The sequence below is a fragment of the Halichoerus grypus genome, chromosome 15, assembly GCF_964656455.1.
Source record: "Halichoerus grypus chromosome 15, mHalGry1.hap1.1, whole genome shotgun sequence".
Lineage (NCBI taxonomy): Eukaryota > Metazoa > Chordata > Mammalia > Carnivora > Phocidae > Halichoerus > Halichoerus grypus.
The window spans coordinates 2,702,844-2,725,479 of NC_135726.1; the positions used below are offsets into that span (position 1 = coordinate 2,702,844).

A 22,636-nucleotide genomic window follows, 5' to 3' on the forward strand; every position below is an offset into this window, starting at 1 on the left:
AAACAGATAATAAAACCATCCCCCTGCCCCAGGCATACCTCACAATGGTTTCATCGCTATTAAAAATTTTCTAAAGACAAGATCTCAAAATTGAAAAGGCAAATAATCTCCCTATTACTTAAAGTCCTGAGAGTTGATAAATTTAGAACTCTAAAAGCACTGCCAATTATTCTTGAAGGCCAATGAGCCTTTACAATTTTTCACTGCAATAGGGTAAGGATTAAGAAATCAAATCAAGAAGTAAAGAGGTTCTGAAATCCAACTCTGATCTAGCCACTGCCAGGAATGGTCGTTAAATGCTCCAGAATCAATCTTCTTTGGACCTTCTCCTGCCCACTTCAGATTCTTTTCTGGAAAACCATTACAGTGGGGAAGGAAGTCCGCATTTTAGGAAATGGAGGGAAAGCAGGACTCCCCCTGGCTCGTAGTAGTTAGCTAACGGAACACACTTATCTTTCTCCTCCTTTGCCTCCTCAGTTGGGGATGGCTGGACACTGAGGTGTAATGGTACTCTTTGTTTTGACAATCGGCATGTTTTGTTGCATTTAGCAAAAAGCAGTTACAGCAAATGACACGACTGCACGCAGTCCTTCAGGCAGCCACATCCAACCAGGGCTGTTTCTCCACTGCCTAGGCCAGGGTGGGATCTAAATTAATCGAAAGTCTTTTCCATCACTAACAAGACAATAGGGGAGTGCCCCCATTCCTCTGTGATCCTCTGTATACCTCTATGAGTTTACCCACCTGTGTAACAAAAATAATCAAAACAGGTGGATTTGCAAACGCACCTTGTTTTTCAAAAAGGCGAGAACACAAACACACTGTCCGGACTTTGGGCAGAGAAACAACATGGGTTTATTTTAAGGTAAGTACAACAATTAAGACCACATAAGACAAACACAGGTGAAGTTAAATTTTTAAAGTTTTTTTTTCTTTTAGGAATGCTCAGGGAGGAATCTACTATACAAAAACCATCACACTTTGTAAATAAAAAGTATCAGATACTTGACTCCTTTATCCGCCAACAACAAAAAAATAAATTATTTCCTTGTTTTGTAAAAGACCTACCACCGGGGAAAAAAATTATATCTCGTAAGTGTACAGGGGGTAAAAACCCCACATAGGTTTCTTGGATTTTCATTTTGGCAGTTAGAAATGGTTGGGCAAGATGAAAAAATTATCCAGTGAACTCAACTTTAAATATTATATTAATGGCTCTGAACAACAACAAAATAGCCTGATTACAAATCCACACATTTGTACAGCACGGTTAGAGAAATTTAAAATTACACACAGCACAAACGGAATCTATAGGGGCCCCCATAGACCTATGGGGGTCTCTACAGAGAGTCATTACTGGGTCTCTATGGGATTTGGTCCGTTACTTAATTTTTGAAACCCCAGCTGGAGCAGTGAGCACAACCATCCTGGTAGGGGAGGGGGGTTTAAAATCAATATTCACTTCGCTGGGCTGCGTCCCTTTACCGGGGCTTCTTAGGATCTCGGAAACGGGGCAGCGAATTAAAGTTACCTGCGGCTTCACAGAGGGCTGAGGCGGGCGCGCGCTCTCTCTGCTCCTGGGTCTGAGAAAAAGCTGGTGGGCATGTTTTGGTTCTTTTTGCGTCTCTGCAGCCTCAACTGTCTGAGAGGTCCGGGTGGGGGAGGCGAAGCCGGAGCGGGCCAGGCAGGTCAGTATTTCGTGCAGTCATAGGAATAGGGGGCGGCGTGGCGGTAGAGAGACGGCGTGGATCTGTAGGGCAGCTGACAGCTCGCGTTGGCGCTCACCTGCGGTTCCCCGAGGGTCGAGTTCTCCATCCCCAGCCGGTGGGAATTGAACATCTCCCGGACGTTGGGGAAAGTCTGCTGCTGGGCCGCGAACGTGTGGCCCGGGAGGTGGTTCAGGTCCCCGCTGTGGCTGAGATACCAGGAGGCCGCCTGAGCCGCGGCGGCCCCGGGCTGTGGCGCCGGCTGGGGCTGGGGAGCCGGCGGGGGCGGCGGCGCCTGCGGGTGGTGGTGGCCGTGATGCGGGTGGTGGTGGCCCGCGGCGGCGAGCGCGCCCTCCTGGCCGGCGGCGAGGTTGAGGGCGCTCAGGGGCGACGTGGGGCCGCTCGGGTGGTCCGAGAGGGCCTCGTCCAGCGCGGGCGGGACGCACATGTGCGCGGGCCGCTCGGCGCCGGTGTAGAGGCTCAGGGCGCGCACGCTGCACTGGTAGCCCCCGGCGCCCCCGGCCTCCAGGCCCTGCGTGCACGGCTGGCCGTAGGCGGCGGGCGGCGCGGGGGCGTAGGACAGCGCCAGTGGCGGCCCCACCAGGCCCGCGCGCCCCGACGCGGGGCTCAGCTCGCCTCCCGGCGGCGACGTTCGCAGCGTCATGATGTTCTCCACGCTGAAGCCGGGCAGCCCGTTGGGCGCGCCAGCGTGGTGCTCGGGCAGCGAGCCGTCGGGGGAGCCGGCGGGCGTGGAGGCCGTGCTGCGCGGGCTGCCCTGCAGCGCGCTTTCGGGGCTCAGCGTCTCCACCTTGGTGATGACCGGCAGCGCCGGCGACGCCGCCTCGCTCTTGATCACCACCTTCTTCTCGACCTCCTTGGGGGCGTCCGCTAGAGGGGGCCCGGCCGGGGCGCCCTTGGCCGCCGCCGGGGGCGGCTCCTTGAGGTGGGCCCGCTCCTCCTTCTCCTTGGGCACGTCCTTTTTCTTGAAGCGCCGCCGCCGCCGCAGGAAGCTGCCGTTCTCGAACATGTTGTAGGAGTCCGGGTCCAGCGTCCAGTAGCTGCCCTTGCCAGGTTTCTTGTCGTCGCGGGGCACCTTGACGAAGCATTCATTGAGCGAGAGGTTGTGGCGGATGCTGTTCTGCCAGCCCTGCTTGTTCTCCCGGTAGAAGGGGAAGCGGTCCATGATGAACTGGTAGATGCCGTTCAGGGTGATCTTCTTCTCGGGCGCGTTCTGGATGGCCATGGTTATGAGCGCGATGTAGCTGTAGGGCGGCTTTACGAGGTCCTTGGGCGCCGCGGGCTGGTGGTGGTGGTAGGGCGCGTAGGAGCGGCCCATGCTCGCGCCGTACTGCTCCGGGTGGCCGGAGTAGACGCCCATGGGGCCGGCCATGCCGCCGTAGCTGCCCGCCGCCCGGTAGTAATTCTGCTCGCTCAAGTAGGGCACCACTCCCAAGGCGTTGGGGTCGGACACCGAGTAGCGCGCCTGCATGCTGCGTCCGAGACGGCTCGCCGCCTGCGCGCACGCACCGTGAGGAAGGCCCTGCGAGAGCGCGAGGGAGCGAGGGAGCGAGAGAGCGAGAGGAAGGGAGCCGGCGGGGGGAGCCCCAGGCGCCGGGAAGCCTTGGGGGCCAGGTGGGGGAGGCTCCGGCACTCGGCGCCCGCCGGAGCGCGGAGAAGGGACGCTCGTCGTCAGCGGACCGGGCGGATCGGCATCCTGGAGGGCGCGCCCCGGCGAGCGCAGCGCCGGCCCCCGCTCGCTCGCTCGCTTGCTCTCGGGACCGGCTGGTGGCAGCCGGAGCTGGCGGCCGGGGACGCAGTGGAGACGCCACGCGCGCAGTGGACCGAGGCGGGCCGCTCTGTCCGCGCCGGGAGGGGGAAGGCGGTTCTCCTAGCCCCCCAGCAAAGAGGCAGCCCTGAGGGTCAGCGAGCCGGGGTCCAGAGTGGCTGCCCTGCCGAGCCCGGAAAAAGAGGCAAAGTCCCTTTTAGGGATTGGGAAAAGTTTCCAAAAGTCTTCTTGCTGAAAGCAAGTTTTTACTTTCCTCCGGCCACGCCCCCTCCGGGAACTTCGGACCAATAACCCGGCAGCTGTGGGGAGTTGGCACCAATCAGCGCGAGGAGCGCCGGAATCCGTCGGCTCTAAGACCCCGCTGCTCAGAACCAGACTTTTCTGCAGTTTGTCTTAACTTGAAAAGATTTTTTAAAAAGAGTGGTATCTTATTAAGATTTATTCTATTATCACATTTTGGTTCATGGACCCACATGCCCAGAGCAAAGAACAAAAACCAAAACCAAAACCAAAACTCCATGCTCCTTTGCAGATAAAGTTAGTTTGAAATATAGAATCGAATTGATTAATGTAGTCGATATCTCCCCAAAGACCTTGTGAGTAGCAAAGACCCGGGGACTATTTTTCTTATTAATGAGTGATGAGGCGAATAATTAGATTTCCTAATTATCGGGGCCAAGGTGTAATGGATTCAAAGCAAGCGTTCTGGATTGGTATAGAAGGGGCCTCCCCTGGATGTTGTCATCATTTAAGCAAAAAAATTTATTAATTTTCAACAGAGAGTTTCCAGGTTCAGGGCCGTCAAGAATAACCTAAAAGCTTTTAGAGGCAAATTATAAAAACTGAATGAATGTCCCTCACCTCCACGGGGGGAGGCAGGCCGTGGCATCTATAGGTGAAAGGCGGAGTGAGGAAAGTAGCAGTATCTTGAGAATGTAATTCTCAAGTGCGCCGTAGATTCGGTAAATCGTCCGCGTCACCGTGAGCAGTTTTGTAGGGTTTGGGGAAAGAGAGTGGAATAGTTCCGCTAATTTCTCCCATTCCCCTCCCGCGTAGATGCTTGCAGCCCACCTTCTCCAGCTTTGCAGGGCCTGTCCCTTTTCCCAGAGATAAATCCCCTTTGACAAGCTGGCTCCCGCGCTCCCCAAAGACGGGAACAATGCAGCCAGCCACCCGGCCCAGGCAGAGCCGGGGCTCCTCTGCCGCGAGGAGAAACCCAAGCCTGCTTTCCGCGGGGGCTGCGCCCCAAGACGCGCATCTGTAGCGCGGCACAGGGCGGGCTCCGGGCGAGGAAGCTGCCCCCAGCCGCGTCCGCTGGATCGCCAACCTCGGGGCGCAGTCCCCACCTCCCGCTCCCGGCAAAGCCCCTTAGGGACTCTCCAAGTTGACTTTCTGTCCGTCGTCCTTTTTGTTTGGTTGGTGTTTGATAAGGTGATTTGGGCACCAGGGCTCCGTGCGAGGACGGGGTAAGTGATCGCAAACGGTTAAGACACCTCCAGAGGTTATGCAGTCGGGATATTGACCTGGAGTGACTCGAGGTCTTCGCCCTTCAAAGCTCTCCCCTCTCCTCCGGGTACCCCGGAAAGTTAGTTTATTTGTGGACTAAGTATTTATTCCTCCAACACCTGGAACGCTCGGCTCACCCTTCCCCGCTTCCCCTTGAAGGGGGAAGGACACTCATAAGAAGGGCTAAAGATTGGTCAGAATTCTTCTGGAAGTTGTCCCTCGGTTGGGTAGGGAAGGCCAAAGATAAAAGTTTTGTATTTATCTACCCCCATCCCGCCCCTCTTCCATCAGTTGCTCACTTGATTCCCAGGAAAAGGGTGTGAGACAATCCACCGGCACTCAGCTTTGGGAGGTGAAGAGAAGGCATTGGAGACATCTCATTCATTTTCAATAAAGGAACAAAAGAAAAAAATATGCATGTGCGTTATCTATGAACGGTATTATCTCCTGGTAAATTCTAAATCAGAGTGCACATGCAAACCCGGTTCCTAGTGCCTTGAATATTCTGCTTTTGAAACACTATTTTTTTATGGGTGCTCTGAGTCTTTCTCTAACTTGATTTTTTTTTTTTTTTTTTTTTTTGCAACGAAATAAAATCAAGCTTCCCAGTCCTCAGCTCACAGATGAACGGTCTGAGTGTTCCTCCACCCCACTACGACTTTATTATTTTTTAATATGTTCAGATCCATCTTTTTTTTTTTTTTTAATGCCTTCCTGCTGGACTGCGTGACAGGCACCTTGAGTTCTTACGATTTTACTGGAAATGCAAACTATTGATCAAGAAACACTCCTCGGTCTGTAGGCTTCCTGGGGAAATATTATTCACTCTGCTTTTATGAGGTGCTTTAAAAAAAAAAGTTTCATCACAGCACAGGGCAAAACCCAAAAATACTGAGGACCATGGAAAATACATTCCAAAATGGCAGTTTCCGTCTGAGTTTGTATTTACAAAGGTGTCCAGGTTTAAAATAATGTCATCTGAAAAGCACTAGGTTGAGTGGCCAAAATTATTACCCCACCCCCCAAAAAAAGCGGGGTTGGGAGGAAAGAAATCCTTATAATCTAGATAGAAAAGGTGAGAGAGACATTTTCCTTTGCCCCTGGAATTAGGTTTCTTCTCCACTCAGTAGGACTCCGGGAGAGATGTTTGCACAGGTTATTATAACAACACCTTCCGCACACCTGGACTTTGCAAAAACCGTATTTCCGATCTTTTCTTTAACCTGCCAGGGTATTTTGGATTGGGGGCTTCTAATTCATTAATGATTTCTTCCCCTCCTGATCTTGTGGTTACGGAGCCGAGAGCGGAATCGGGCCCCAGAGGGTCCTGTGTGTTACTGGAATCATGAGCGATGATGAAGGCAGGAGAAATTCAAGTCACTACCCCCGCCGCCGTCCCTCCACAGCCCCACCGCGCAGCCTCCTGGCCCTGGCGCCGCGGGCTCCTGCACCTGGACGCGGCTCGGGCGGGCCTGTGGTGTTGGCGCCATCTGAAGGCCAACCGGGGAACTGCTCCAAAAGAGGGGAAAAAAAAAAAAAAAAAAAGGACCCGGCCGTTCTTGTCGCAAGGAAGGTGCTGACACCGCATGGAGGCCCTTCGGCATTGCACGGCGGGAATACCGCCTTGGAAAATCTCTAAGCCAGAGAGAAGCTAAATAAACCGAGTGCGGCGCGTCGATTAAGAAAAAGCAAAACATTTTCCATAGCTATGCAGTATGTCAAGACCATGATCTGCTGGACAACAGAAATGTCTTTGAAACTTCTCAGGAGCAAGGAATCCTCTCTAGGGAGATTCGCTGAGGTTCTGAGCAAATAAAATCTGTGCCCCTTAGGTGGCTAGAAGTCTAGGCATCCCCGCCCCCCCAACTTCACCCCGGGGGTGAACAGATTGCTTATCCCTCTGTGTCTTCCCATGCCTGCCGTCCTTCTGCCCAAGGTGTGGCGTGGGTTTCGGGGGATTCATCAGAAAAACGTTGCACCGGATGTGTGTGTATGGCATCAGCTTGAACGAGACTGAGTTTTAAACATGTCTGCAGTTCCTTCTGCTTTTGAGGCACGACAGAGAATTCAAAGAGGCCACAGGCAAAAGGAGACTGTGTCTTCTCTCACTGTTTCCAAGACATTTGTCCCAGGGTCCTTTCAGCATCTCCCTCTGGGCTCACAAGATGCCTTGGGTTTTAGGGAAAGGGACCAGGGAGAAGAGCAGTCCCAGGCTTCCAAAATCTACTGGGGATCTGATGAACCCTTGGGATGAACAGAATCAATGCTGCTGTGCAAAAATCCATTGCAACCTGGCTCCTAGCAATGATCTTTATCCAGGACAACAAGCGTGTCCCTGATGAAATTTGTCCGAGCCCCCCCGTACCGAGCATGGCCTTCCCCAGGAGTTAAAGCTGATTCAGCGCTGTTCACAGATGGCAGCACCAGAAATGACCTAATAACAGGGGAGAGGACTGTCCTTGCTCGAGACACGAAAGGAACGTGATAACTAAATGCAATACTTGATCCTGAGTGGGGAAAATTTAAAAGGCAAATAAAGGACAGTTTTGAGAGTACCTGGGAACATTTGAATCTGGAGTGCATATTAGATAATAATCTTGTATCGGGGTTAAAATTCCTGAGTGTAATCACTCTATGTGGTCAAGCAAGAACACGTCCTTGTTTCGGGAAGGTACACGTCACCATGTTTAGGGTTGGTATCATTAGCCCTGCAACTTCTAAAAAGATTCCACTGCAGGTGGGGGTGGGGGAAAAGGGAGAAGGAGTGACATGTCTGAAATGTCAAATGAACACAGTCTCTGAGCCTGAGGTGTGTGGGCATTCGCTGTGCACTGTTCTTGCAACTTTCCCGTAAGCTTGAAATTTTTTTAAAAGACTTTATTTATTTTAAAGATGTTATTTATTTATTTGTCAGAAAGAGAGAGAGAGCATAAGCAGGGGGAGCAGCAGGCAGAAGGAGAAGCAGGTTCCCCGCTGAGCAGGGAGCCCGATGCGGGGCTTGATCCCAGGACCCTGGGATCATGACCTGAGCTGAAGGCAGACACTTAACCGGCTGAGCCCCCCAGGCGCCCCTTGAAATTTTTCAACATTAAAAAAAAGATGGGAGAACAATACCTCTGTTACTCTGAAATTTTAAAAAGGGATGTGACACAAAGCAAACATCCTTCCATGGAAGGAGTTGCAAGACCTAATGCAAGGGCCAACTTGGCCCTGGCGTCCCTTCTGCTTGTGTTCTGGACGTTTCTGAAAAATAATCATCAACAGCTAGGCGCTTTATCCTATTAACTTGTGGTTGTTAAAGTAAAAAAAAAAAAAAAAAGCTGATTCTCTAAGGAGCTTTTCTGTCTTGTAACTCAAGCATTGCCATAATTAATACAAAGACACAAGAAATCCAGTAGAGTGGTGTAGATGTTTTCCAAACAGAATGTTAAAGATATGCATACCTTTCTTCTTTTTTTCTCACTTTTTTTTATTATGTTATGTTAATCACCATACATTACATCATTAGTTTTTGATGTAGTGTTCCATGATTCATTGTTTGAGTATAACACCCAGTGCTCCATGCAGAACGTGCCCTCTTTAATACCCATCACCAGGCTAACCCATTCCCCCTCCCCCCTCCCCTCTAGAACCAACAGTTTGTTTCTCAGAGTCCATCATCTCTCATGGTTCATCTTCATATGTCTCTTCTTAAAGAGAGTTGGTTACATGAGTTGCCCTCAGCCAGATGGCTGTGGAAGTGGTTTGTCTACTCAGTGTATCGGGCCATTGAGGCTGGTGTACCCCGAAGTGAGAAACACCCCAAGTCTCCATGGCTTCCTGCTGAGCCAGTCCCAGCTCGGCAGGGGTCCTGCTCCAAGTCACTCAGGAGCCCAAGTTTTCAAGGGCTATCTCTCCTGCCATGTTGGCAGGGGCAAGAGAAGGAGATCCTGCCCGGGAAGTAAGTGGTCCCGCCTTCTAGTGCCATGTTTCACTCTCATTCAACACTTATTGGCCAGAGCCAGTCACATGGCCCCAACACGCCCAGGGAACAGGACACTCTGTCCGCCCTGTGCCCAGGCAGATGGGTGAGCCAACATTTGTTAGCAGCAACCACTCACTCACCCACTTCCTACCTTTCTAAGCACCTAGTGACTGCCTTATTTCTCTCTGCAGTCCCAGTGCTTGCATGATACCTTGGCACGTAATAGGTGCACAACAATGTTTGTTGAATGAATGTATGACTTTTGCAAGACTTTTCTCCCTGATGTATAAGAGAAAGTGTAATGTGTGCGTACTACGTGCCAAGCGCTGTGCTAGATGATCTGCCCATGACAGCTCCTTTCATCCTCTTTTGGGGTAGATACTGTTAATATCACCACTATACAGGTGGGGTTTAAGCCCCATCTGGAGGCCTTAAATAACTGACCCACGTCTTGCAGCTGCCACATGATCGAACTGGGTCTCTTAACCTGTCACTTTGGAATTAGGGTCAGGACCTTGGAAATTAGAGGAGACTTAAAAAGTTAAAATAGAAACTTCTATATATGTATAAAAATAGTCTAAATGGAAACATATAGATATGTAATTTTATAACTATATATACACAGTGAATAGTGTATGCACACAGGCATGACTTCTGAACACACATGACTCAATGTCTCTGAAATTTTAGCTTTCTATCACCAACTGGAAACCCTGTAATTAACCCTGTGGGGTAAATAGACTCATTATCAGAGCCAGTGAAAAGCAGACTATTCCCTGGGAGGTGCAGACAGGGCTCTGATTGTGACAAGGGCAGGGAGAGAAAGAGGGGAGGAGGTGTGGGATGGCTGTTCTGAGCCCCAGGGAATAAGCCAGACTTGGAATCACAGTCCAGGGGCAGGTTTGAGCCGTGCCTCTAAGTGATGGCAGGGTCTCACGGTGGCAGTAATCTAGGGAGGCCCCAGGGGGACCTCTAAAGGGCTGAAGGGAGTTAGGAGTGCAGAGCAGTTCCCCCAAAGGAGTCGGACCATGGTGGGCACTGGATGCTCTTCACCCTTTCGGAATCCCCTGAAAGCAAAGACCGTTCCCCTGCTGGACCCCAGCCTTTGCACATGAGTGTGCACACTGGGGGCTTCTAACGCTGGACCAGCCTGGACCCTCCACAGGGCCTTTGCATGTGCTGTTCCTTTTGCCTAGGTCCCTGGTCCTCAATTCCTTGCTGCCTTGCCACCTCCTCCGAGACCTCGCCTCCCATCTGCTTCCTCCTGTCCTTCACCCCACCCCCATCCTCATTCATTATCACTCTCTCTGAGATGATCCTGTTAGTCTGTGGTCTGCCTCGCCCCCCAGGATAGAAGCAGCAGGAAAGCAGGCAGGACCCGGTCTGCCTTGTTTAGCCACTGCACACAGCACCCCACTGCTCTGCTCGGCACAGACTCCATGCTCCAAACTCAAAGAATGGATGTCACCTGGGGCTTCAGAAACACCCTGTCCCTCCTGCCATAGCCACAGGCCTCATCCCCCACTCAGTGGTTGAAACGCAGGATTCAGTTCAGACGTTTACTGGTACTTATTTTAGGCAGAGGCTGCCCAGGGAAGGGGGAAGCATTGTCAGATGCTCCGAGGCTGTCCTGGAAGGGCTCACAGGCTGAAACTTTTATTCTGGCAACACACATACAGACCTTTTTCTTTATTAGCTTATTAAACAATTCCACATTTTATTAAGTATTAGATGCGCCTCCAAATGACCAGGTATCTTTAAAGTTCACAGTTCCAGGGAGCATAACAGGAGAAGGTCTTTACTTGGCTCTGTGACAGATAGGAGAGGTGTCAACGGATTGCTGGCGGCTCAAAATATGAAAGAAATTATACTGATTTTTTTCTAAAAGAATGAGCGCCATACACTACATGGTTAAAAATCCCAATAGCACATAAGACTTGAAAACCAAAAGAGCATCTTCTCGACACCCTCCTCCCCACTCACAGAGACCACGAACCCCTCCCAATGCTTCTTCGGCCGCTACCCAACATATCTCGAAAAAACAGGCTTTGCTGCTATTTCTCCTTGGTGAGGATGACTGTGATCCTCTGCCTGCCTGCTCTGTGTTTAAAGATGGTCATACCTTTCCTTAGAAGAAACTGGCTGGTTCCCGTGTGCAAGGGGATGTTTTGAAACATGACCCAAATGGCGCCCGGCTGTCCCTGTTGCGTAATTGCAGCACACTGTGTATATTTTAAATTAGCATTTGGGTTCACCCGAGGATGCCAGAGCTCTGTGCGGGCACTACTCCGCCCTCCCTCCGCCTCTCCCCCTCCCAGAGGAGGTCTGTTTAGAACCAGCGCAGGTCCTCTTTGTGCCTCGAAGTAACGCCTCTTCAAGTCCATCCCCTCTTTGTTAGAGGAGTTTCTTGGCCCCCCACCCTTCCCTTCTGCTTGCCACCAGGCCAATTTGGGGTGCAGGAGGGCCTTTCTGGGATGGGAAAAACACCAACAAAAGCAGGAGAGAGGAGAAGGGCAAAGTCGAATTGATAGAGACAAGGTTTGGCTGAGAGAGGGGACTGAGTGTGCAAGCTGGTGGCCCCGAAAGGCCTGGACAGCCAGCTGAGAAGTGTGTGCTCTGCAAGGTGGGAGGCCATGGGGAGCCGGGAGGTCACAGCTGGAAGATATGCAGGTGGGCAGAGGGCAAGACAGAGGGCAAGCAGAGGAGGAGGGGGAGGAAGGAGGAAGAAGGGAGGAGGAGAAGGTAGAGGAGGAGGGAGGAGGAGGAAGAAGAGGGAGGAGGAGGAGAGTTGGGGGGGAGGAGGAGGAAGAGGGAAGAGGAGGAGGGTGGTAGGAGGCAGTTCCTGGGAGCGGACAGAATTGGGAGACAGGATGGGACACCTGGGTGGCTCAGTCAGTTAAGCATCTGCCTTTGGCTCAGGTCATGATCTCAGGGTCCTGGGATCGAGCCCCACATCTGGCTCCCTACTCAGCAGAGAGCCTGCTTCTCCCTCTCCCTCTACCGCTCCCCCTGCTTGTGCTCACTCACTCTCTGTCAAGTAAATAAATAAAATCTTTTAAAAAAAAAAAAGAAAGAAAGAAAGAAAGAATTGGGAGACAGGAGACGGTTGCGGTCCAAAGCATGGTGACACACCCTTGGCCTGGGTGGTGGCAGCAGGAAGAGCGAGCCGACACTGTGACACTTGGGGCATCCTCATATTGCTAGAGTAGAATCTCCAGTGAAGTGCCAGGTGCTGACGGATGGCCTCACCTGATCCCAGGATGGGTGAAGGCACATAACTCAAGAGCAAAGCCAGATGACAGAGGAAAGCCTGAAGGGAGGAGGGAATCTTCTAGCTCCTCAGGAATCAGTCTTGGTTGTTATTAAAATTATTGGTGTGTGTTTTTTTCTTTTTAGCACTTTAGGAGTTGTGTGTGTGTGTGTGCGTGTGTGTGCATATGATGCCGGGGGAGTCGGGGAGCAGAAAGCAGAAGGTGGCGTTTAATATGTTAAGTCCGTACCTGCACAGCTTAAGGGCTGGAAGCGTCGGCGTTTCAGAAGCACACGCGGGGCGAGGCCTGGCTGTCAGCACCCCAGCACCTCGGGTGAATCACTGGACCTCATCTCTCAACACCTTCTCTTGTCTGTCTAACAGGATGGTTATGGGACGATGACAGCGTGCTTGCTGCGGGCTGGGTGTGCTCAGACTCCCCGTGGACTAGCCCGCTCTGTCCTCTCACCGATGCTAATGGAGGAATCACTTCCCCACGTTGCACAGAAAAGGGAACAGAAGCCCAGAGAGGTGGGGTTAATTACCCAATGTCACACAGCTTGGAGATCCATGACCCAGCTCTTCATGCTCTTGCCTTTTTCACTATGTGTTCCTTCTGGCCAGGCTCGAAGGGGTTGTGAGAACTCACAAGGCAATGTTGTGACAAGCTGTGAAACCCTCAAGTGAACCTAAACATGGTGTCCCAGCAGCTTGTTCATCATCGCCAGACCCTGGGGGCCACCAAGGTGTCCTTCCATAGGTGATGGATAAACTGTGGTCCATCCAGACAATGGACTGTTATTCAGCTCTAAAAAGAAAAGAGCTACCAAGCCCTGAAAAGATATGGAAGGGGCATATCACTAAGTGAAATAAGGCGATCTGAAAGGCTCCATCCTGTGCAACTCCAACTCTATGACGTCCTGGAAAAGACAGAAATATGGAGATAGTAAAATATCAGTGGTTGCCAGGGACTCGAGGGGGGGGGGGTGAATAGGCGAAGCAGAGGATGTTTAGGGCAGTGAGACCATTCTGTCCAAACCCATAGAATGTCCACCACCAAGAGCGACCCCTACGGTAAACTCTGGACTTGGGGTGTCCCCTTTAGTGTCCTTAGTCAGGTCAGGCTGCTATGACAAAATACTGTATACCGGGCAACTTAAACAAACATTTCTTTCTCACAGTTCTGGAGGCTGGCAAGTCCAAGGTCAAGGGTGGCAGGAGATTTTGTGTCTGGTGAGAGCCCGCATCCTGGTTCACGGATGCCTGTCTCCTTTTTATGTCCTCCCATGGTGGAAGGGGCAGGGTGAGGGAGCTCTCTGGAGTCCCCTTTATAAGGGCAAGAATCGCACTAAGGAGGCTCTGCCCTCGTGACCTGTCACCTCCCAAAGACTCCACCTACTAAAGCCACCACACTGGGCATTAGGCTTCAACATATGAAGGGGGTGGGGGACACCAACATTCAGTCCATGGTGATAATGTGTCAGAGGTGATGTGACAAAGGTACTGCTGTGGTGTGGGATGTTGATCCTGGGGGAAGCTGCGCCAGGTGGGGGGGCTAGTGGCGGTGTATGGGAACTCTCTGTACCTTTGGCTCAATTGTGCTGTGAACCTAAAATGGCTCTATTGAAACTCTTAAAAAACTCTCAAGTGACCCAAGGGCAAATTTACATATAGGATTGAGTTTGAAGCATTTGGGTCAAAGTTCTAGAACATCTTTTTGCAGGAGAGCCAACTCATTTCTTCTTAAGGGGTCTCTCTTTCATAATTACTTATTCTTTTAAGTGCCTGGGCTTTGGGAGCACTTCTAATTTGGCAACAGGGAATGAAGGGGCCCAAGGGAATGTCCTGGGGAGTGCTCTCTGCTTTCTGACGTTTGCCAGTGAGGGAGTTTGTCCCCGGTGGGTGGCTTGTTACTCTGGGGGATGCACCAGCCTGTCTGCCTGAGGGACTTGGGTTGGTGAGCGCCCTGGGCGCTGCTCTGAGCACAGCTGGGTAACAGTGAGTGCTGCACACATTTCCACTCCTGCGGCCAGGTCCGTTTGCATAAAATATTCTCCACACATCCACTGTGTTTTCCCAAAAGTGGGCAAGGACACCAACCTCCCTGAGAGATTTTATTTGATAACCTTCTATTGCCCAAAGCAAAGCTTTGCACTCCTTTTTGCCAGCCTGTAAGAGACATGGCCCCCCTCTTGTGGAATGAAGGCCCGTTAATGTCTTTACGTATTAGCGCCACGAATACCACCCAGGGATGTAGAGCTGGGACCGGGAGCCGCGAGATTTATAATTAAGCACAGGTGCTGCCCTTTCCCAGTCGGGCCGCTCTGGGCAAGGCTCACTAATATCCCGAGCCTCTGTTTCCTCCCCTGTAGAACGCCAGTCACATCTGCTGCTCACGGTTGTTGTGAGGACGTATTTAGGTATGATTTCTAAGGCCCTTAGCCTGGTGCCTGGCATGGTTGTAGCAGTATTTCTTACTGCACTGATAATGTTCTATCTGATAAAGACAAAGGGTATAGGATTAGCTCTGAAGGGAGCTTCAATAAGTCGCTGCAACACCCAGAACCTCGTTTCCCCTATCTTTGTCTTGAAGCTGGTACTAAAGTGCTTTGTCTGTTTCACAAGTTTGTTGTGGGGACCTTATCAAGTATTGAATATATCATTTTGAAAAGTAGCTGCCACTTCTTGCATGCTTACCATGCACGAGGCACACTAAGGGTGTGCAGTTACTCATTAGGAGGTGGTTACTGGTGACTTGGGTTTGCCACGGCCTCATTTGGGAGGAGGGGTCATCTTCCTAAAGTGTGAATGCACCTCCTTCTCTCTCCTGCTGGAGTGGAGCCCAGAGAGGACTCCAGCTGGGCTGGTCTGTTCAGCCCCATCTCCCGAGCCACCTCCTGGACCTTAGATTGACACACCCTACGCGTTGAAGGAATGATAGAAGCCAACAAACGCGGGCTGCCACGTTCTTCCAGTCCCTAGGAGATCCAGAGGCCACAGTGAAATCAAGGGGTGTTTCTCAACTCACACAGCACCCAGGCTGGTCACCATCCCACCTGCAGTGAACCCCACTCTAGCAACCGGACATTTTACTTTTTTCTTTTTTTTTTTAAAGATTTTATTTATTTATTTGAGAGAGGGCAGGAGGGAGAGGGAGACTCTGAAGCAGACTCCATGCTGAGTGCAGAGCCCGACGTGGGGCTCCATCCGACGACCATCAGCTCATGACCTGAGCTGAAACCAAGAGTCCGAGGCTGAACGGACTAAGCCACCCAGGCGCCCCTACAACCTGACATTTTAAAGTGTCCACAGCTGAGGCAGACGCACACCCAGGTGTGAGCACTTGGGTGTGTTTCTCAGAGAAGAGGAATCACATCCTGGAGGAGCAATCAAGGCTGGCTTCCAGGAGGAGGGGGCCTCTGGGGAAACAGAAAAGGAGATGGGGTATGTTGGAATCGGCGGTGGGCTCGGAAAGGCCCGGGGCTTCTTCACCTCGGTAGCCCCAGCGCCGCACAAACGCCCCTGGGAACAGGCGCTCAACCCCGAGTTGCTCCACCAACAAATGACAGCCTAGGAAACACGCCGGCCTCCCCCGCACGTCCCTCCACCCTGCCCGCGGAGACGCACGCGCATGCCCGCCCCGGGCTGTTCCCTCCAGGCCTCCACGGCGACGCAACCGCCCCCTCGCTGTCAGCGCGCAGGCGCGGGGAGAGCGCGCGAGCGGGTGACGTCACTCCGCGCCGGATTCGGCTTCTGGAGGCGTCGCTCACTGACTGCGTCGTCATGGAGCTGAAGACGGGTAAGGAGCCGCGGGAGAGGCGGGAGGGGACCTACCTGAGGGGCAGGCAGGCAGGGGGCGGGCGGGTGAGGGGCCGTCAGAGACCCACCCGAGGGGCAAGAGGGGGGCGGGCGAGTGAGGGGCCGGCAGAGACCCACCCGAGGGGCAAGGGGGGGGCGGGCGAGTGAGGGGCCGGCAGAGACCCACCCGAGGGGCAAGGGGGGGCGGGCGAGTGAGGGGCCGGCAGGCAACGGGGACCCACCTGAGGGCTAGGCGGGTGAGGGGCCGCGAGGGACCCACCCGGGGTAGGCGGGGGGCGGGCGCGTGAGGGGCCGCCAGAGACCCACCCGAGGGGCAAGGGGGGGGCGGGCGAGTGAGGGGCCGGCAGAGACCCACCCGAGGGGCAAGGGGGGGGCGGGCGAGTGAGGGGCCGCGAGGGACCCACCCGGGGTAGGCGGGGGGCGGGCGCGTGAGGGGCGGCCGGGGACCCACCTGAGGGCAGGCGGGGGTCGGCGGGTGAGGGGCCGCCGGGGACCTATCCGACGGGCGGGACCACCGGACAGGCGGGCGGGGACGCGGAGGGGACTGAGCGGGGCTCGGGGGTCCAGCCGGCGCCGGTCTCGGACCCTGATGCCCGACCCTGTCGGTGGAGTGAAGATAGTGGGGAGAAGAGAGAGAGGACTGGAGCCGTGCCCACCGATCGTAGCCAGCACCTGGGAGGCCCGCACTAGCATACCCACGGTGCCGCGAGCAGACCCAGGCTCACGCCGGTGGCAGGGCAGGACCGGAAACCAGCTTAGCTTCGCCGCCGGGCCGCTTAATCACTGTCCCCTGAAATGCTTTCGGAGGCCTCGCTGTGCCCGGCCCTGCCCAGGCGCTGGGACACTTGCTTCATTGCCCCTGGGCTCCAGGGGCTCGCCCTCTGTGGAGAAGAGCTTTGGTGATTGTTGCGGGGCTGCTTGGCAGACAGTACCCAGGACCGGAGCCCACGGTGAGCCCGAGCCTGGCAAAGCCAGGTTCCACAGCCGGGAGTCAGTGCGCTTCTGCCCTTAGCCAGGGCGCAGCCTGGGAACAGCTTGGCCCGAGATCCTGCCCGTCCGGATGCCTGCCGAGCGCCCGCCGGAGCGCAGAGCTAGAGCTGCAAGTGGAGTGAGACCCTCGTGACCCGACAGAGCCACAGCCCGTGGGGGGAGTAACAGGCAGTTACACAGCGGGGTTCAGGCACCTCACACGAATGTATGTTGCCTTTTATTCCTAATCATTTCCCGTGTTTTTGTAACTTTCCCAAGGGCAAGGACCTGCCCTTTCACTCTCGCCGCTGCTCCCGATCGCCGTTATTGCTTTGTCAGTGGGAGTCACTCAGATGTTTGTGATTAATTGATTCTCCAGAGCAAGGGCCACAATTTCTTATGTTTCTTGTGTCGCACACAGTATCCTGCAAGGTGTTGGGAGTATTGTAGCACCTGTGGGTTGTTGGTGAAAGTGATAAGTATATTAACCTTATAGTTGTATCAACATAATTGTGTTTGAAAAAAACAGGGTGCTCTGGGTTCCTAAAGGAGGGCAGCTGCCTGTAACTGGGCACTCTGAGTACCTCCGGGGGATGTGGTGTGTCAGGCAGACCTGAAGGGAGAGGAGGTACCAGGGTGTGAAAGGCACAAAGAGATGGGCAGGTGTGTGGAAGCAGGGACCAGTAATGCTTGAGCCACATTCTGACTCCACCGCGAGGAGTGATGGAGGTGAGGCTGAAGTGGGCAGCAGGGCGTGGTAGCCTAGAGCTCCCTGTGACCCTGTGACAGAGGGATCCCCAGGCAGTGGAGCAGAAGGGGGCTGCTTCCTGGAGGTGGTGCTGAAGCCGAGCCTTGAAGAGTGGTGAGGGTTTATCGAAGGGACAGAGAGATGAGCAGATTTGGCAGCAGACCCCTTCAGTGCAGAGCTCCCAGGAGGAAAGAACAAGCCCAGTGCTGGAAACTGCCTGTGTCGGCCGACTCAGGCTGCGTCTCACAGATGTGCGTTCCCTAAGCACACCCAAATCTGCAGTTTTGGTGTCTGGAATGGCTTTAAAGCACAGCTAGGGGCAGGAGGCCCGAGCAGTGTTTGTAGTGGCTCCAAGAGGCTCTGGGACTGGGCTGCATGCGGTGCTGAGGAGATCTAGGCCTAGCCAGAGGGCGTAGGCAGTGGAAGCCTTTAGCTCTGGGCCCTTATGCCTTAGACTACACGTGGAGAGTTAACAAATTGAGGTAAAATGGGCTGGCGGCAAAGTGTACCTCGGTAACAAGGTTGGAAACCACCTGTTGCCCTTCAGAAGGGGACTTCCTGAGTAAATTTTGGCCTGTCCCTACAATGGAATACCGTGCAACTTCACAAAAGAACGGAGGTGCTCTTGTATACCACGTGGGCTGGTCTGCAAGATATTTGGCAAGAACACCAGTGTGCAGGGCATTGTGTGCTGTGTAGTGTGCCACACTAGGGAAAGGACACGACAGGGAGTGTCTTCTGTGTGGGCCAGAGGTACCTGGGGGAAAATTCATGAGGAAAAAAGGGTGCGCTGATTGCCCTGGGGGAAGAGAGCTGGTCCCCAGCAGGCACCGAGGAGAGAGGCTTGTCAATATAGTCCCCTCTGCATGTTTTCAAAGTCCATTTATGAAAAATAAAATTTTAGAATATAATTGATTCACATGATTCAGAGCCACACAATTCAGAAATGTATGGTGAGAAGCCAGCTGCCAGCCCAACCGCACCACCCATCCAGGTGATTCCCAGCAGTCCCTGGCCCTGGGCTGCTCCCGTGGGTCACTTTTCAATATCCTGCACTCATTGAAGGGAGACTGAGGACCTGTGGGGTTGTATCTGCCCCTCCTTCCTACTCAGGTGATGAGAGGTGCCCCAGCCACACAGAGTACATGTAGAACCTCACATCGAGCTGTGGTGCACATTGGGTTCTCTGAAGAGGTTGTCTTTCACTGCCAGCTTCGGAGATGCACATTCCCTAAGCCCTGTGCGTGTGTCCCTACGGGGACTTTCAGATGGTGCAGGGTAGTCAGCACTCCTCTTCACCAGCGGTTAGGGCAGGTTGGTGTTGAGAATTTACCAGTCACTGACATGACCTCATGATGAGTTCCTTGCCTCATGATTCTCAGTGCTGGCCGCATGACAAATTGTTACGAAAACAGATCAAGTAGATAAAGTGATTTGAAACAGACTTCTGTACAAGTACGAGGATATCCTTTAGGACCAACAGAAATGAAAATTCAGTGAATATTTTAAAAATGTGTCTTTGTGAAGGTGCTGGTTTTATGTTTTTCCACCTAACTGGAAACTGCTTTTTATTGTTCTCCACTCCAAGAGGAACACATGGTTAATGCAGATTTTATTAAAACTGCTCCAATCAAATTAAAGATATTTGTTGACAAAAAATGCGCTTCTGAAGTTTGGTATAGAATAAGAAGTTGCTATACTAATAAAAGGGATTGTAATTGGTAATCCAAAATAATAGGTGGTTTACAAAGCGCTTACGTTTAAGGCAAGCTTTCTGGGTTTACAGTCTGCATGCACTAATCATAACTATGTCAAAACTAGTTAGACCAAGGATTGCAGTGCGTTGACTGATGAGAACGTGCGTTTCCCAGCAAGGACCCGAGGAAAGCTTGGGTACCTGGCTCGCTTTGCATTTTGTTCTGCTGCTCCTATAGCTCAGTAGAGCTAGGTTAAACACCTGGGTTGTCTTGAATTAACTCTGTTTTTGGACTTTAGCAATTTGTTGTGAGTTTATCACTAACCCTGATTTTTCGCCGTAGAGCTGAGAAGCCCTGGATTGGTCTGGCGTGACGGAGTGCTGAGGGTGCAGCTGGAGCAGGCACCCAGCAGCGCCCGGCCTGCATATGTGGCAGGACTCCTTTCTGCCATGTTAACTAGTCCCACTCTTTGTTGCCATAGGTGTTTCTAAACAGGACATTCGTGAACAGATTTGGGACTACATGGAATCACAAAATTTAGCTGATTTTCCCCGGCCTGTTCATCACAGGATTCCCAACTTCAAGGTACTGAAGCATTCCTGGAGCATTCAAAAGGAAAACAGGCTATTCCTGATTGAGAGAGTTAGTAATGCACTTAACTGTCCTGCTTCATGGTGGATCCGAGTTGGGTGAACAGTGAGTAGTAGTGCAAAATCCACACCACTGGCCCGCATGTCCTTTGTGTTTTGAGATGTCCCTCGTCTGTGTTCCTTAACCTTCACTACAGCCTCTTGCCTTTCTGTGCAGGGTTGGTGGGTTGGTGGTCAGGTTTTGCCACTTGACGTGGAGTAAGATATTTGTCCTGGCTGGAAGCATGTTATTGTTGTGGTCCCTTTTCTCAAAATTGGCTCCCTTAAGAACAGCAAGGAATGATGCCCTCTGAGAGGAGGCCTGGACCAGCATCTTTGGACAGAGGAAGGCCTTGCCGGTCCCTGATTGATGATTCCAGGCCTCAGTTTCTCCACTGTTCAGAATAGAAGATAATCAAAGATGTCTGTTTATGACACTGTTCAGGAAACAAGTTTGCTTGAACGAGTGAACATACACAGCTCATAATTTCGGCATGCATGTTTCCCACAAGGAAAACGAAGTGCTTTTTGAAAATACACTGGTTGCTCTATCCAGCCCAAAGGGGGTATGGCTCATTTACTTGCCATCACCCCCCATTTTGGCTGGACTTTATCTTCCCATTCATGGCTTCTTGGAAACAAGCTCCCACCCTTCTCTGGTCCTCAGCTGAGCTGGTTCTGAGGCCATCCTGGGCCTTTGAAAAACTGTTGTTTTTGTATGTTTTTGTTGCTACTTTGTTTTGCTTTAGTGCTTGTTATCCCAGGGAGAGAAATATACATGAAGTACAGGAAAAAGAGAAAGATGCACAGGATCAGTAAAAAATGTTTAAAAAGGAACCAACTTGGAGAGGGGTGGGAATTCCGGGTTAGTGGTAATATACTCCTGTTTTGGGCGGTTATTACACAGCTGTGTTCGTTTTGTGAAAATTCATCAAACTATACACTTTCTACACCTTTTTGGAATGTATGTTTTATTTTGGTTAAAATTAAATTGGGGCTCGCTTTCTCAGCCCCTTTCTACCCTGACTACTTTCCCAGACTTCTTTGGGTGACTCCTAGATCTTGTCTCAGACTTAGTGCACCCCACCTGTCTGAATGAGATGCTAGACCAATCTGCTCCTGCGTGCAGTAGGCCCAGGATCATGCTGTCCGGTCAGTAATGTGCAATTGCATTTGGAAACAGGGTGCTTCCCGTGCTGCTGAGCATTTCCCACGTTTGCAGGTGTTCAAAATGGCCAGAACCATTAAAGTCAATCCTGATGCTCCCCAGACAAATGCTCGCTTCTTCGTCCTCGACGTAAGTGCACCTCTGTCTGTTTGCCTAACTAGGGCTCTTATCTGGCTTGCCAAAACATCAGAGACCTAGAAGTTTTTGCCAGAACGCAGGAAGTTAAAGTGGACCCCGATAAACCGCTGGAAGGTGTTCGCCTGCTGGCGCTGCAGGTAATCCCGTTTTCCTGAGCCAGAGCCCTGGCCACTGATAAAATGCATTCCCCAGGTGGCTGGCAAATGTGTGCGACTCATGTATTCAGAAGGATGGTGCTTCTGACTCCCTCCCACACAGAATATACCCTTGGAGTTTTTTTTTTCCAGGAAGAGTCCAGAAGTCTTTAATTTGTCAGAAGTCATGAATGTTCCTAAATTCAAAGATAAAGGACATTCACAACGATGACCTTGAGGCACTCTTTAATCTGATGTGCTTCATCAGAAGGGAAAGGTTATGGTTATTTCCTTCTGCTACTTTTATATTATAATTCTTTGATACTTGATAACCCATGAGTAAGAAATCTGATGGAGTCCCCAAAATTTATAAATCAGAACAGTGTTTCTTAACTTACATACTTAGGCCCCTGTTCAAGGAAAAAAAAAAAAAAAAAACTCCCCGAGGGTTGCTTTAAATTCACTAACTAAATTTAGTAAGTATAAACAGAAAACTTGGTATAAATTTAAATGTTCATAGTTCTTACGCAGCTGTAAAACCACAATAAACCTGTAAGTTAAATACAAACAAAACTGTACAAGCAGGAACATCCATATATCAGCACTGATTTATTAACAAAGCTGCTGCTGCTTTGTTGAGACAACTTACTGTTGATGATATGAATCCAGATCTTCAGAGTTCCTCCTTAGTCGACCGACCACGCCTTGTGTGGCCGCTCAGCTCTCCCACAGCTCCTGGGAGGCCTTGGTCCCGCAGTGCACCTTGCAGCCTGTGTGGAGAAGGGAATGCCAGAAAATGATTTTACAGGGAACGAGGAGGGTGTAGGGATCCTCCTCTGGTTCTTTCAAGGATTGCGTGTAGGGGATTTTGTTTGCTGATTGTTTGCTGATTGCTGTTCAGCCCCAATAGAAGCCTCCCAGTCAGGCCCTTCTGGAAGCATTCTTTCTTGCCAGCCATATTTTCCCAATCAGTAATTCACTTTAATGAACTAGAGGAAATAATAGCAGCAGAGAAGAGCCCGAAGTGAGTGGTTGCCTTGTGTGAGGACAAAGCTCTGTCAGAACACTGCACTATATTACCTCATTTAATTCAGCCAACAACCCTGTAGGAGCGATCTCTGT

General features: G+C 51.8%; 2 protein-coding genes across 11 annotated transcripts in view; one reads left to right on the forward strand and one right to left on the reverse strand.

The window, feature by feature from the left end:
* Positions 1-837: 837 nt before the first annotated feature.
* FOXC2 (forkhead box C2) lies at positions 838-3,699 on the reverse strand. Its single transcript, XM_036113045.2, has one exon. The coding sequence runs from the start codon at positions 3,193-3,195 to the stop codon at positions 1,690-1,692; it is 1,506 nt and encodes a 501-aa protein (XP_035968938.1). The 5' UTR covers positions 3,196-3,699; the 3' UTR covers positions 838-1,689.
* A 12,211-nt stretch (positions 3,700-15,910) lies between these two features.
* Positions 15,911-22,636, forward strand: part of MTHFSD (methenyltetrahydrofolate synthetase domain containing) — a 37,375-nt gene continuing 30,649 nt past the window's right edge. For 6 of the 10 annotated variants that reach the window (XR_013444160.1, XR_013444159.1, XM_078062752.1 and 3 more), the window contains exons 1-3: positions 15,911-16,011; positions 19,927-20,030; positions 21,404-21,517. Coding sequence is in view for 8 of the 10 variants with exons in the window: in XM_078062752.1 (XP_077918878.1) it covers positions 15,996-16,011; positions 19,927-20,030; positions 21,404-21,517 (234 nt within the window). In the remaining 2 variants the exon portion in view is untranslated. Of the gene's footprint in view, positions 16,012-17,043; positions 17,227-19,926; positions 20,031-21,257; positions 21,372-21,403; positions 21,518-22,636 lie in introns of all 10 variants that reach the window. The other 4 variants (XM_036113042.2, XM_078062755.1, XM_078062750.1 and 1 more) reach the window with 3 other exon arrangements.